The 14,581-nt window shown below is 43.0% G+C and overlaps 2 protein-coding genes across 16 annotated transcripts in view; one reads left to right on the forward strand and one right to left on the reverse strand.

Annotated features, from left to right (window-relative positions):
* Positions 1-9,244, reverse strand: part of SDCCAG8 (SHH signaling and ciliogenesis regulator SDCCAG8) — a 109,121-nt gene extending 99,877 nt beyond the window's left edge. The window contains exon 1 of one of the 7 annotated variants that reach the window (XM_048296295.1): positions 9,157-9,244. In XM_048296295.1, the coding sequence (XP_048152252.1) occupies positions 9,157-9,166 (10 nt within the window). In that variant the 5' untranslated portion in view covers positions 9,167-9,244. Of the gene's footprint in view, positions 1-606; positions 2,598-8,614; positions 8,887-9,156 lie in introns of those variants that run through there. The other 6 variants (XM_048296297.1, XM_048296292.1, XM_048296294.1 and 3 more) reach the window with 6 other exon arrangements.
* A 10-nt stretch (positions 9,245-9,254) lies between these two features.
* Positions 9,255-14,581, forward strand: part of CEP170 (centrosomal protein 170) — a 95,692-nt gene continuing 90,365 nt past the window's right edge. For 7 of the 9 annotated variants that reach the window (XM_048296282.1, XM_048296284.1, XM_048296287.1 and 4 more), the window contains exon 1: positions 9,256-9,440. The gene's annotated coding sequence lies outside the window, so the exon portion shown is untranslated. Of the gene's footprint in view, positions 9,441-14,581 lie in introns of all 9 variants that reach the window. The other 2 variants (XM_048296290.1, XM_048296291.1) reach the window with 1 other exon arrangement.

The raw sequence follows: 14,581 nt of genomic DNA on the forward strand, positions 1-14,581 counted from the left end.
CATATATTACAAAGCAATGTATCACAAATGAAACAAATACCTGAGTAAATGAAGTAGTAACTCAGCAAACCGAGCCAACATAAAACAGTTATTTAAAAAAGACCAATGACTTCTGAACAAGTGTGAAAAATAAATAACAACACACATGATTCTAGAAAAAAACCCTACAAACACAACAGAAAACCTCTATCCAGGTGAATAGAAATATTTTCAAGAACTGACTTACTGACAGATGATATAGTAAAGGTCTTATCTAATGTTCAATATATTTTTCTTCCTTTTCTAATTTTTTTATTTGATTCAGCTGACTTCACAGAAATCATAAATGCCAATCATAAATGCCATATCACTCTGATAAAGCTGAACATTTCCAATATGCCAAGAAAGAAATTTGAGCGATTTGCAGCTAAGAGATAAAAACTGAATTGGAAATCACAAAATATGGGCTTGGTTTTAGATAAGGATACATCTAGTTTGCAGCACTGGACCTCAGACAACTCACTTATTACTTCTCTATTTCAACTGCCAATGTAGTTGTGAGATGGTTAGTTCATTTGCTCCCCAGTAAGCAATGTATATACTACCCAGAGAAGACAGAGTAGTAACCTGAGTAGTATGGCTTCATGCAATGTTGAACAAAGCAGGATCTCCAGGTTCTGCTGTAATGCCAAGTGAACCAAGAAAATGGCCCATACGTCAGTCACAGAGCGTCAGTCACAAAGGGTGAGACAGTCCTCCAACACCCTTCACAGCCACTTCACGGAGTACAAGGACACTTGTTTGTGTTTCTCCTCAGTAATGTCATAGTCATTTGTGACTATCAGTCACAACTCCTCTGAATCAGAAAAGTTTCATTAATAGTTAATAATTTTAATTTAAAACAAAACCCCACACTCTCAAAACCTCACTTGACTTTCAGAAACAGGAAATTACAGCCATTTTCTTCATTTAGCCCTGAATTCTTTGCAGGGCTACTCTTCCGTAAGACTATAACACTATGAAACTTTTAGGTATAAATGCCCACAGAACAGCAATTTCACTCTTGTAAGCCAAGCTTATAAGGAAACATCTTTTATTGGCGTAACTGCTACAATTAGAAAAATGGTAACCTTTCCAACACACATCCTTAATTAATTTTTACATGCTTGTAATTTCTAAATTGATATGATGCATACATAGCTAAAAATATTTCTTGTCACTGGCAAAAAATCCTTCAAATAATAATCACAGTTAAGCATTTGCTAGGTAGAATTCAGAAGACATGCCTCAGAATATAGGTTGCTGTAAAAATGTTAATAGCCCTTTTCTTCCAAATAGAAAGGTAAATAGCAGTTCAAGTCAGAGAACAAAAGTTAGATAAGTATTTCAGCCTTCACTTTATCTGTATTTTCAAGTTCACTGCATCTTGACTGAAGCTCAGAAACTGACATTTTCCCCACTGAAATGGTTTCCACCATTTTTTCAGTCTTCTTTACTTGGTTGTAACTTACCAACAGCTTATAAAATACAAATAACCCCCCAAAAAGCATTATATTTAAGAACATGTTCTCAGTCCAGTATGCCAACCATCACTCTTTTTAGCAATGCTAATTTTTAATAGTAACCTGACCCATTTCTGACCTATTAATCTTTTCTCAGCACTTCTTTTTAAAGCCCAGTTATCTTAGGGCTCACATCACCATTTCTAGTTTCTCCACCCTTTAATGGACTTAATGTAAAAGAAGGCATAAAAAGCATATTTTAAACAGTCATAATTTAGTAAAACAAACCCGAATACAATTCACAAGGCAATGACTCAAAAAAGAAGGGTTTAGGTCAAATATTTCACTTTTGGCATACTTGGGGTCTTCATCCTTTCTTGAGCATTCCAGGATGCTATGAGGGCGGAAGAGCTAATTGAGAAATGGCAGAAGTATCTCCCTGATGCAAATGCTAAGATACTTAGTGAACTATGTTGCAATCATTTGTTGCCAGGAAGTGTTCTATGTCATTTATTATGTGGTGTGTCGTCTGATAGCAATACAGCTCCTTCATTTCCCCATTCCCTGTTGATGTCTGTCAGAGAACCCCAGAGTATCAATATTTGCTCCACAGCCAGGGGACAAACAACAAAGGAAACCAAACCATAACCAACCAAGCTCATATATATTCATTTTCCCAGAGCTTCTCTCTCTTTGTAGTATTTTGAACTCCAAGCTACTACTTTATCCACAAGGATAACACAGATCTTCTTACACTCTGTCCTTTTTTCCCATAAACATACAGGGCAGTAGTAGTGAAACACATTAAAACCATTATCAGTGGCACACTAATGCATTTTTTTTTTGACTACGCTTTCCTGCCTCTGAAATAATGTCACCACACTCTTGAAAGTGTCATCAAGTATTTGCTTTAATTTCTTAAAAGCTTGCCTATTTCCAAAGTACTAGTGCTGCTGCCATAGGCAAAACACTCACCACTGGGAATTAGGAGGTCCCAGTGGTGTGGCTTTACATTCACCAGATACAAAACAGCCAACACTTACTTCACTAAGAGTTGAACTGGATGCCTAAAAGGGAATAAGTACATTATAGCATTTTTCCAAAGTAAGGAACATAATTTTGGGCATTAGGATAAAAGATAATGCACCAATGAGTAGAAAGATTGTTTGTTGTTTCTGACAAATAAATATTCTAATATTAAAAATATTCTTTTTAAATACCAAAGAAATTGAAAAAACACCCACTGTTTAAAAGCAAAGGATAAAAGGATGCAAAACCTTTGTTTAAAGACAACATGATTAATTTTTTAATTAATTCAGAAGCAATTAAGTTCTAAGTGTTTCCACATTCAATCTTTTTTGGTTAAGCTCCTCCTGTAATAGTACATTTTATAGAAGCATGGTCTCAGTGAAAACATACTGCAAAAACTGCTCACATGCAGCACTATGATTTTGCATATCAAAATCAATCAGCATCGTACTTTTCTATGTCTTAACAAGACTCTACAAAAACAATCCAAACGTGTTCCTGTTCTACGATAAAACATCATTGAAGTGCTATTTCCTATTGGAACAGCTGAGGATATAAATGAAATTGGACTCATGTCGATGAAACTTCAAAAAATAAAACTTACTTACTATTAAGCTCTTTGGTTTTCAGTGTTTAAGAGATCTGACATGATTAGGTAAAATGACAAGCTAGCAGCCAAACTTGAGGGATCAAACTCAATACATAAAAAAGACAACTGCTCCATGAAAATGCTGCCAAGTTGCCAACTATCATGTGTAAATCCCAGGCAGCTCTTGCCTGGGACAGGCAGACAACTTTTCTAACACTTCAGCAATACACAGCTGACCAAACATCAAAAAACCAAAATATATTACTGCTTATTATTTAAAGGATAGAAGCAACAAGTGATCCTGCGGTGGCCAGTTAGCCTCTGGGACAAGGGACAGAGAGAGTTCTCGGTAAGATAGTCCCTGGTACCACAGAGTTCTGTCAGATCATGGTGTCAAAAGAAGCCTCTCCCCGAATGCTTTGTTCTGTTATGGTAATCTACCCCAGTTCTGCATTCCTGGCTGGCTGTTGGCCGCTCTGCCCCCTTGCTACCTAATATGTTCCATGCCATAGAAGGTTCTCCACTCCAGGTTCCCCCATTGGCCTCTGCCCCTCACCACTCCCCCAGAGCTTCCCCATGGGTCCCCATTCCCTAGTCCTGCCTTGTACCCCTGTGCCCTCAGATCATTGGTTTCTGCTGCTAGCCCCACGCCCTTACTTAAGCTTGAGTTCTTCGTTGTTCTGGGTCTTTGCCTCTAGAACCCTCCAAAGCATGGTAGGAATAAACTGCGTCTGTGGAAATCTATGCAAGACCCTTCCTGCCTCTTTGCCATTGAGCCATATTACTGCATCTACCCGTGCATTTGTGCATGCACACGTGTGAGCGTGTGTGGCTGATCCTGCTGAGCGGCTTCGCTTTGGAGACGCTTTTTAGAGATCGCTACACCTCGCACTCCAGCACAGAAGCTGCAGGGCCAGAGACAGCGATATGATCCTAATCCAGGATCAAGACCATACTATTCCAGGTACAGAGATATCCTATCCCTCATTTCACCAAAACTTGAATGCACCTCTGGACTAGACTAAGTCCAATTAAGCATAATACTTTAGACAAAACCAATAGAGCCATGACTGAAACACAAGTTAACATTCAAAAAGCACATGACATATATTCTACATGATGAATAAATACACGTCAATGCCCTGAAAGAAGCATTGATAACTACAGTTATTTGCTGTATTCACTGTCACTACAAAACCTAAGTAGTACTCCCTGGAAATATAATATAGTTATCCCTTTTTCCAGAAAAGTATCTTTGTATAAATATAAATGGTAGATTTCTTTTTTTAATATGGGATTGTCAATAATACTCCTGAACAATTTTTTTTTTACATTGGAGACACATCAAAGATCCATTCAACTTGTCAAAAGAAAAAAACATAGAAACTAGAGTCAGGAGACTCAGAAGTCAAATACAACATGAAAAAGGTAGCTATATTTCCAAAGTAGTCATCAGCTTTGGGGGAAACAAAACAAAACAAAACAAAAAAAAGGTCAGTGTAAGAACAATTTGCCATTGAAGTCAAACCAGAAAAAAACCCCAGAAGGCACTCAACTGGGTTAGCATTGCCTAAACAAGAGATGTTTTTTCAGGCACGGCACAGAACTCTTTAAAAAGAGTACTCCTTTAAATGAAAGCACCAAAGCTACCTCATTCATGGACTCGGAAATGCCATAGAAAATACTCTGGGAGCAAAAGAACCAATCATCCAAAACAACAGAATTGCCTGAAAGACGCGAAAAATAACTCCAGCTGGTGGAGGCATTAAGCAACATAAATTGAAGAAAACAAGTGGCAACTCTATGAAAAAGTTGTAAGTCTGTCATCCAAAGCAAACAGTCCAGTTCTAATAATGTCTACAAGAACATGAAGTTGGCTGTAAATTCAACAAACAGCATCACTTTCTAATATCTCATGGTTCCCAATCAGCAAACAGCATTAGAAAATTAAAGGAATTACACTGATTCTTTAGGTCTTGAAAAAACCCAAGCCAAACCACTGTAGAATTTTTGTGAAACAGTAACTGACAAAACAGACAACTAGACAAGTTAGTGAAAACAGAAAGAATATGTCAATTTAAAAAAAACTTTCCTGTCCAAAATTAGATCAACATTTGCTTCTATTGACAGCTAAAAATCTAAAATATAGTATCATATTAACTCTTCTGGGATAGCATTTCAGTCAAGTAACTGCTGAAAAATACTGAAACTGAGAATTTGGTTATAAGATTTTTTTTTGTTTAGCACATCTTGGAACTTACTTTACTTCCCATTCTGACATGCAGCTATTCTTCTTTATTGGCTGCCAAACACAGGTATGCTACCGTGGAAGTAACACACTATATGGCAGTTTTGAGACTAAAAGTATCCTATCTATCACTACCTGTGCTGCTAGGATTTTACATGCAGCAATGAGCACCACCAGGCTGTTCATTAGTCAGGCCTCAAAAGATCCCAAGATGTGTGAAATGCTCAGCTGTTTCAAAATAATGAATCCTTTTGATTTGGTTTCTTGGTCTCTATTGTTGCTTTGTATTATATGAGAAATAGGCAGTTTTCAGCACAACTTTTACCAAGCTATCATCTTTAAAACACAGGGTTCTCTGGAGCTGCAGCAGTCATTGTCACGAGTTCCTAAACCAAGCGCTTTATGTGGAGCTTAAAGCACTTGCCTAAGGTATAGAAACCCTCACATGTGAAAGCCGCATTGCCCAGTTCCTTTTGACAGATTCTCCACCCCTAAAAGAACATTTTATGTTCAGAATACCTAGAAACAACTGCTAGATAAAAATAAAAAGGCTAAGCAAAAAACAATTTAGAATGTAATTCTTAGCTGCTTCAGTGTCACAGCTAACTTGTGATGGAAACTGGGCCACATACTCATTTTTTCTAAGATGGCTTTGACTTCCCATCTCTCCTGTTTTATTTTTGGAACCACATAAAACAGCCACAAAATGAAACTTTACTTGTAAAAGTCTTATATTTTCATCTGTTTCTCTCAGAGTTTGCATCTCCGTTCTCTGAAATATGTAGGACACGGCACTCAGCAATGCAGTGGAATACAGAATGTAATTTCCCCAAGTTCCTAGGGCAGACTAGAGGCAGACAGGATGACTGTATCAGGCTCAGTACCTATAAAGGATGGTTTGCCCCTCCTTTGCTCCTGCTCTTATACGGTCTCAGGTCCAACAGTGAGCCAATGCTCTTTACTCAAGAGGCAGAAAACTCAACATTAAAAATAAGCTAATAGTTCTCTGTTCAAACCAGAAATATGCCAGAAACAAAGAAGTCGACTCTAAATAGTCTTCTCAATTTACTGCTGTAGAAGAAAAGGGGAAAGTCACAGAAAGGCATCATGCTCTGGTCTTGGCGGTGGTATAGTAGAAGGACCACTGGACATTCACATTATGCCTGTAAATTTTCAGTTATTAACATGCATACAGCAGCACACCACTGATTCTCCTTTGCAAAATACCTCTACTCCCCTGAGAATAACTTTTTATTAGAAATATTATCTCCTAAAGTTCTTAAGGTTCATTTGAAATTGTCTCAATTACGTGAAAGTTTACAAAGTAACCTAATAACCCCAGCTGTACAAATACCACCCTCTTAACTCAGTACTACATGCAGCATTACAGACTTACATTATACAAGGTCAGGAAAAGCTACATTATAGAACCTTGGTTATTTTATCAAAGCCTCTCTGTTGAGCTCCAAGACCAGTTAGGTCTTAATCAGGTTTTTCTGGTCCAGCTTTCTGCCCTCTGGCCACCAGACACAGTTTACTGAACACTCAGGCTCCCTGTCTTCTGAGGGATTTCCCTTTGCAACAAAGGACACTGCACTGAAATAATCAGTTACTCTTTCAGAACTTATCCACCCTTCCATCAAACTGAGTAAGGCTGTAAAGTGATTCTTCTGGTGTCCAGTTCTGGGTGGTGAAAACCTGTTGCCATGAGCTCAACCTGGATCCAGATAATGTCAAGCATTACAGGCAGGTTAAGAATGCTTTATTTCAAACACATCAAATAATGCTCAAAGCATGTCACCTAAAATTGTAGAACCCAGATGACAGGAACTATCTCAATGGGGAGGAAAATCTCAAGCTGCATAACTGTATAAGAGAAATAGGTAAAGCATTAGATTTGACAGCTTTGAGAGTAATGATGACCTGTTTGTCCTACAGTGAATTCCTAACACTGGTAGTAATGATGTGAAAAATGCTGTACAGCACAAAAGAGTTAAAAATTGTACATCACTGAGAAATAAAGAGGTTCTTTGAGAAAAGAACGGAACTTAAGTTATATCACCCTGTATTGGGGCTATGTTTGTGCATCACCATATTGATTTCTCCTGAGAGGCACCCCTGGATGAATGAAATCAAAACTACCTTGGCATTGTATGAAAAGAAAATTCTTGTTTCCAAGAATGTAAAGGGAAAAGGCTCATCAGAAATTCACGTTCTGAAATTATTAAACAAATATAATGGATCCAGTGTAAGGGAATCCAGTTAGAAAAAGAAAAAATGAAAATAAGTTGTCTGAAGAGAATACATGCATCCAGTGTATCCATTAGATATGGTCAGCTCTAATAGTCTTACACACAGTTAAACAGCCCTGATATTTGTCATCCTAACTGTTCTGCAGCAACTGTTAACTGTAAGCGTCAAGTACCATTACCATGCCCATTTCATCTACAGGAAAAGTAAACAGAAATTATTCCTCGAAGCTCTGTCTTCTGGGACAAATGAAATCTATCGCCAATGTAAAGAACTGATGCACTTTTGAGAAAGAAAGATAAAATACTTGCTGAAAATCGAGTATCAAATAGCTATTTGAAAGTATTTCCATTGTTCTATCCTTTCATCTTTTTTTTTTTTGGCAATGTTGTTTCCTATGACACAGGAAACATACAACAGGCCATGTGGGGGTGCTGTGCTCAGAACACAACTTTTCGCACCAGAACTTCATTTACCCGCAAACTATTCACTGGCTTTCTTCAGAATTCGGACATTACCTTGCCCAGGCAGTGACAATCTGAAAGCTGGTAAAGCCCAGGTGTCACGGCTGACAGATTCAGGTACTCTCTGTCAGGCTATATACCACGCTTCTTGGACTAAGTGGCAGGTATGAAAACACTCGATGACGTGGGAAATAACCACTCTCATTAGAATCCATTTGTACCCTCATCTTTACCACTACTAGAATCCGATGCTTCAAGGATGGCCAAAACCCTCACACGAACCAAACCCGCGCCCGAAGCAGCAGCGGTCCTGCCCGAACCGAGTTACGGTGAGACGAGCGCGTGTCACAGCCAGACCGGCGCCGGCGATCGGGTGTGGGGAGCACCAGGCGCAACTTCCGTGCTGCCGCCAGCGGCGCCGGCAGCCGCGCGCCTGTCCCAGCCCGGCCGGGGCGCTCCGCGGGGCGGGGGCAGCCGGGCGCGGCGCAGCCCGCCGGCAGACCCAGGCGGCGGCTGGAGCGGCCCGCCCTCACCCCGCGCCGGTGCCGCTCACCTCGGAGGCGCCTCTGGTACCGCTCCAGGGACTCCTCCAGGGCGCGCTCCCCGCGGGGCGCCCGCATCAAGACGCCGCTGGCTCCCGGGGAGCAGCCGGCGCTGTCCCCCGACACCGGGGGCTCCCCGCGGCGAGGCTGGGGGACAGTAATTCCACCCGTTCGGCCTTCCCGCTATGAGCTCTCGGAGGAGCCACCTGTGGGACTCCCTCCGGCTTCTGATCGCCAGCCCTTGCCGCCGGCCGCCGCAGCTGAGCCTGGCAACACCGGGAGCCCGTCGCGCCTCCCGATGGCGGGAATGCCGCCGCCAGCACTACAAATCCCGGCATGCACCGTGTTGCGGGAGGCGGAGCCCCTGACCCCGCCCTCTCCCGGCAACGGGGCGAGGGTGGTCGCCGCAACCCATCTCCCCTTTGTTGTGGATCGCGGCCGCAGTCGCGCCTGCGCACAGCACATCTCGCCCGCCTACGCCCTCGGGCCGGCAGCGGGCTCAGCGCCGGTCCCGTCACGGCCGGGGCGGATCGGGGCGGGAAGCGCCGTTTACCTCCCGCCATCGCCCGCGCGGGCAGCGCCCGCAGCCCGCGGAGCGCTATTGTCTGCGGGCGGCGCAGGCGCAGCGCGGCCCCGCCGCCGCTCGGCCTCGGCGCGTGCGCCGTGCGGCCAGTGCGCGGTGCCGTTACCCGCCGCTATGTGCCGGGAATAACGCCGGGGCCGTTGCCAGAGGGACACCGAGTGCTCCGCCCTCGCTCCCGCATCCCGCGGGATGCCGGCTCGCTGAGCAACCGCTAGCGACGGCCCCTCCCCGGCACGGCGAGCCTCCTCGGAGGGGTGAGTGAGGATGACGCTGCCGCCGCCGCCGCCCTGGGCTGCGTGTCGGGCGGGAGCCGTGGCGGGCAGAGGGGCCGCGGTCGCGCCGCGGGTCCGCCCGGTGCCTATTGTGTCAGGAGGTGCCCGCCGGCCGGGACGCGGGCGGCTGCGGCCGGCGGAGGGGGAGGCAGCACGGTCTGGGCACAGCCCGCTCCCCCTCCCCCGTCCCCGCCGGGCCCGTCGGTTGCTCCGCGCCCCCGCCTTCCTTTCCCCTCGTCGGCGCGGGGGGGATCGCCGGTGCTAGGAGGCATCGCCTCAGGCGGGACGCGGACGGCATCCCACATCTGGCATTTGGTGCTGCTGGATGCCGCTGCCCGCGGCTCCCTGGCCCTTTCTGCCCGTGGGGCGACCCCGGCACACCCACTCATCCACCCAACCCCGGGGCTGCGCAGCCTCCCCTCCCGCGGGCGGATTTCCGCGGTTCCAGCGGAGACGTTTCCAGAGGTTTAATTTTTTTTTTTTTCTTTTTTTTCTTTTGGGTTGCCCTCTTTCACTGACTGCCCCGGGGTTGGAGGCGGCGTGTTTCTCCGGATTTAAAAATCAGTGACGCCCTTCGTCTGGGCTGCGGCGTTTCCCCCCTTCTCCGTAAAATAATGTCTTCTGTGAAAGGGTGATGGAGATATTCTGCGGGTTTCGCCTTTCCTCGTATTGCGCATTTCCACCCGACGAGTCAGGTCCCCTTCTTCCCAAAATATCCTCCCGAAGGCGTGAGCTTTTCCTCCTTCGAGGCGCTTCCAGGGAAAAACATGGAATCAGGGTTTTTGTCCCCGATGACGAGGAGCGGCCCGAGCCCACTTTGTGTGCCCGCCGTGGGGACGAACGGGTTACTGCGCTAACAAAAACCCGATGGCGATTTTCGAGCAGAAAGCGGCGTCGCAGCGGAGGAAGCGGGCGGGCGGGAGGGGCGGGGCGGGGGCGCCCCGCAGCCGCCGGGCAGAGGGGCCGTGTGAGCCGGGAGCGGCGGCGGGACCCGGGCGGGCTGGGCGTGCGCTGCCTGCCAGCATTTGCGGCCGTGTTTTGAGCGCTTTTTTAACGTAAGCCGACAATTAGCCCATCAATGCTCACGGCTTGATGGAAAAAAAAATGAGATGTAGATGCTATGCTGATGAGTTGCAGATACATAAGGACTGCCTTCTTGTGACAAGCGATTAGATAGCATCCACTGATCTGCACTTGGAGGAAATTATTTTCTTCCCTGTGAAAGCAAAGGTACTCATAAAATATTTAAGTACTTTGAAAGAATAAAACCTGTTCTAGCACTGCGATGATCATCTTTTCTCCTTTGGAATGCCATTCAAGGCATTGTGACAGCGTTCTTGGCCCTGGGCGTGCGTCTGTAAAATGATATGTGGGATGGGACAGTTTTTGTAAACTGAACGGAGACAGATTAAATATGCTGTGATTTCCTATGATTAATTTCCTCTGGGAATTCCTTTATGTCCAGATGTTGAGAAGTCTGTCTTGCTGAACTCTGCTGATATGGAAGCTCCTCAACTTTAAATTTTATTTAATGGAGAAAAAGTTTAATATAAACACTGCAAAGAATCTTCCTTCACTCTTTGATTATCACTTTTTTAAACACTTTGTTACCTTCATGTAAATGTTCTGTTCTGTTGGCTTTTTTTTTCCCTTTGTCTGATGAAGGTCAGGAAGGCTGGCTGAATAGAGAGAGTAGTGCAGCTGGGGATACAAAGAATTTTGTCAAAATATCAAGAATCTAGACATTATTTGTTATGGATCAGATAAAAACGCTTTCTTTAATTCTTTTGAAGAGAAACCTTCTCACTTGTAAGTTGTTACCAAACTTTGGCATGACAGTGCATTGTTTGGGGAGTGGTTCTGACATATGGCTATTTCCCATGTTTAATCTGACTTTTGAAAAAAACAGTGGGTTCACAGATTGTGTTTCATCTGCTGTAATGGACTTGACAGGCAAAATTTCTTCAAAATTCTGGTGATAACATACAAGTCAGAAAAGAGCCAGGTTATGAAAATGAACTGGTAAAGTCTATGTCTGGTTGTAGGTGAGAGCTTGGAAGCTTTCTCAAATGCCTGGAATGAAACCCAAGGCATGAGGAGTTGCAGAAATGGATTTTGCAGTACCATTTCCAGTTCTTGCAATTGCAGAGAGAAGGTATTTAATGTATATTGATACCATAGTATCTCCTTGATTCTCTTAACAGGACAGTGTCCATGTTAGCACTGCTTTTCTTAGCTTTGCAGGCAGAATGGAACTGCGGTACAACAGATTGTTTTTACTTTAGCTAGAAAGCAAAGAAAAACTGTGAAATCCTGTTTTTTTCTTTAGAAAATTGTGAACTGGGGAGTCAAATATGGAAGACATGCAGATAGGTTTTCTACAAGTAAATTCTGTCAGCTTCTAGCACTTGTGAGATTGTGAAAGGACGCAGTGATACTTCCCCCTTTTTGAAGGATATGCTACATAATGTAGTAAAGATTGATTCTGTTGTGACCAAGAGACTGCAATTTGAGAAAAGGAAGTTGTTTGTGACTGAGGGATGGAGCTTCAAGTCTGCTAGCTGGGAGCTGGGGTTAGATGTGTTTATCTCCTCTAAGGTGTGCATCTTCACTGTGCTAATTGAGCCTGTGGGGGCCTTTCATTGTGTGGTAGGTTTGTGATGCTCTTACTGAGCAGCTGCATGTCTTGCATTCTAGTATTGATCCTTGCGTATCCACGCATTTTCCAGGGACTGGTCTACTGAGAGCAGCTTCCTTCAGTGCACAATGCTAATGTTTCCCTGGATCACAGTCTAGCTAGGGCGTTGAATGGGGCAGGACAGTATGTGATTACGTGACTTAAACTGTAACAGTGTAATAATGCATGCAAATAAGGGTGGGAAGAGAGTTGTTTAAACAACTTCATGTATGTCTGTTGTGCAGTTATACATGCATAAAAATATTAAAAAATACTAAAATAAATTGCAAATGCCTAGTTCTGTCCTGTAGTTTAATTTCCTGACTCTACTGCCAAAAAGCTGGGAGGCTGTTTTTATTCTACAGGTGCATTTGTAGGTAGAATGATCTTTTTAGTTAAAATTGTGTTTGACCTTCAAAAACCCCTTATATTTTAAATTAGGATATATAATTTTTTATCATATATTACATCAAAACTAGCTTGTCCTAGAGGTTTCAGATGAAAGCCACAATTATATTTTAGTAGATTTTTGACATAATTAGATTGCAGATGGGGAGACCCGTGTTTGGGAATGTACTCAGTGCTGCATCACTGAAATTGAAGTGTCTCCTGCCGGCTCTTCGATTGTGGGTGAGAAGTAAGGGAGTGGGTGGATATTAAAGAGGCTGACTCGTCGTTCTCATATCTTAATGCCTTTGCATGGAGTATTCCCAGTTACTCCCTCTTCTTTGGGTTTGGTACAGCATGGCTGCACTGCTTTGTTGCAGTGACTCTGGTAGTTTTCGAAGTACATGAGAAGTTAATTCACTCCACTAACCCAGCAGAACACTTTCTTTTTGTTTTGCTCTTTTTTTTTTTCCTTCCTCCCTTGGATTGGCAAATTGAATTATCTTATTGTGTGGCCAGATGAGTGCCAGAGCAAGTACACAGAATGGGGATGGCAGTGTCAAGCCAGGAAGAGGGGAATACTCATTTTTCCAGTAGCAAAGATACATTTAATCTACTTTACTGTCCCATATGGATGTCCACTGCACCACTGCAGGCTACTGCAGTCAGAGAGGAGGTGGGTTATGTATAAATACAAGAAAACAAAAAATTAAGATACTGTGTTTGTTCTGTTAGTCTTTATTTTAGGTCCTTGATATGTAAAATGTCCACAGCCACAAGACTGAACATTCAGAACCTATCACTGGAAGAAAAAAATGTTTCTCTGGAGAGTAAACGTGAAAGGAGGTAGAACAAGTAGTTCTGTTAAGTGTTGTGGCCTTTGTACTAGGATAAGCAGGATTTTTGTTCCAGGCTAATGTTGGTATCTTCTCCTTTGTGGAATTTAAGGATATAAATTTTCAAGTATTTCCGTAGTTTTGGCTCTCCTATTTACTAGTTTTGAGGTGTGTGGGTTTTGTGAATTGTAGGAAGGTGCTAATAAGTAGGGGTTTAGAGAAATTGTGGGGTTTTTTATTCAAAACAGAGATTAAAACATGGTTTTTCTTTTTATTCCCTGAATAGAATGTGATAAATTTTTTACATGGGAGCCCAGCAAATCCATCAGCTTTGTTTCTCCTTCTCTTCTTCTCCTCTGAGAAATTGTTACTGAAAAAATAGACTTTTCCTTAGCTAGGTGCTTTTCAGAGCTTCAGCATCATGCACTGGTGGGTCTAGTGGGCTGATTCAGCTGCAACAACTGCAGCCCTCATACTGTCTAGCTTTTTTGGTTGGTTCTGCTGCTTTTATTGCAAGGTTTGGTGTTCTTGTAACAGGTCCTCTGTTTTCTTGCTTCCATTGTTTTGAACTAAAATGTTTTATATTCTGATCTAGTCAGTGAAACTTAAAATGGTATTGTCCTTGACAAATAGCTGAGTCTTCTGAAGTCTGTGTGGTGCATTTTCCAGATCTCATTTTGTACTTAATTCCAAATAAAATTCTGGTTCTGCTCATTTTGTTTCTTTCCTGGAAGAACTGCAATTATTGAGCTTTTCAGAGACAAAATAACAGAAGTGGTGCCGCTCCCTGGCATTTCCAAGATGTTTCTTTGTGCATGGAGTATTTAGTTAGTCTTCAGCTGTGGTATATGAAAAACTTGTAATCAATCCATTAGCAAGTCATTATGGTCTGAAAGTAGTAATACACTCAGTGCGTTAAATCAGATGTACTTGCAACTTTTCCCTCAAAATTACATGCCCAAATAATTTTGTTGATGATCTTTCTATTCATTTGCAAATATTTGGCCATCTAAATACGCATTCTATTCTGTGTTCAAAACCAAAGCCTTTTCAATTTTCTCTTATTTGTCTTCTCGAAGTGGATTGCATTTCAGAATTAGGAAGAAAAATGCAGGAAGTTAGAGTGTTGTGATACCTTTTCAGTTTTCTCATAACATACATTTTTCCTGCTTATTTTAATTCTACCTTCTCTCTACCCTGTGACCTAGCTCATTATTTAGTCC

Source organism: Corvus hawaiiensis, chromosome 3, assembly GCF_020740725.1.
Source record: "Corvus hawaiiensis isolate bCorHaw1 chromosome 3, bCorHaw1.pri.cur, whole genome shotgun sequence".
NCBI lineage: Eukaryota > Metazoa > Chordata > Aves > Passeriformes > Corvidae > Corvus > Corvus hawaiiensis.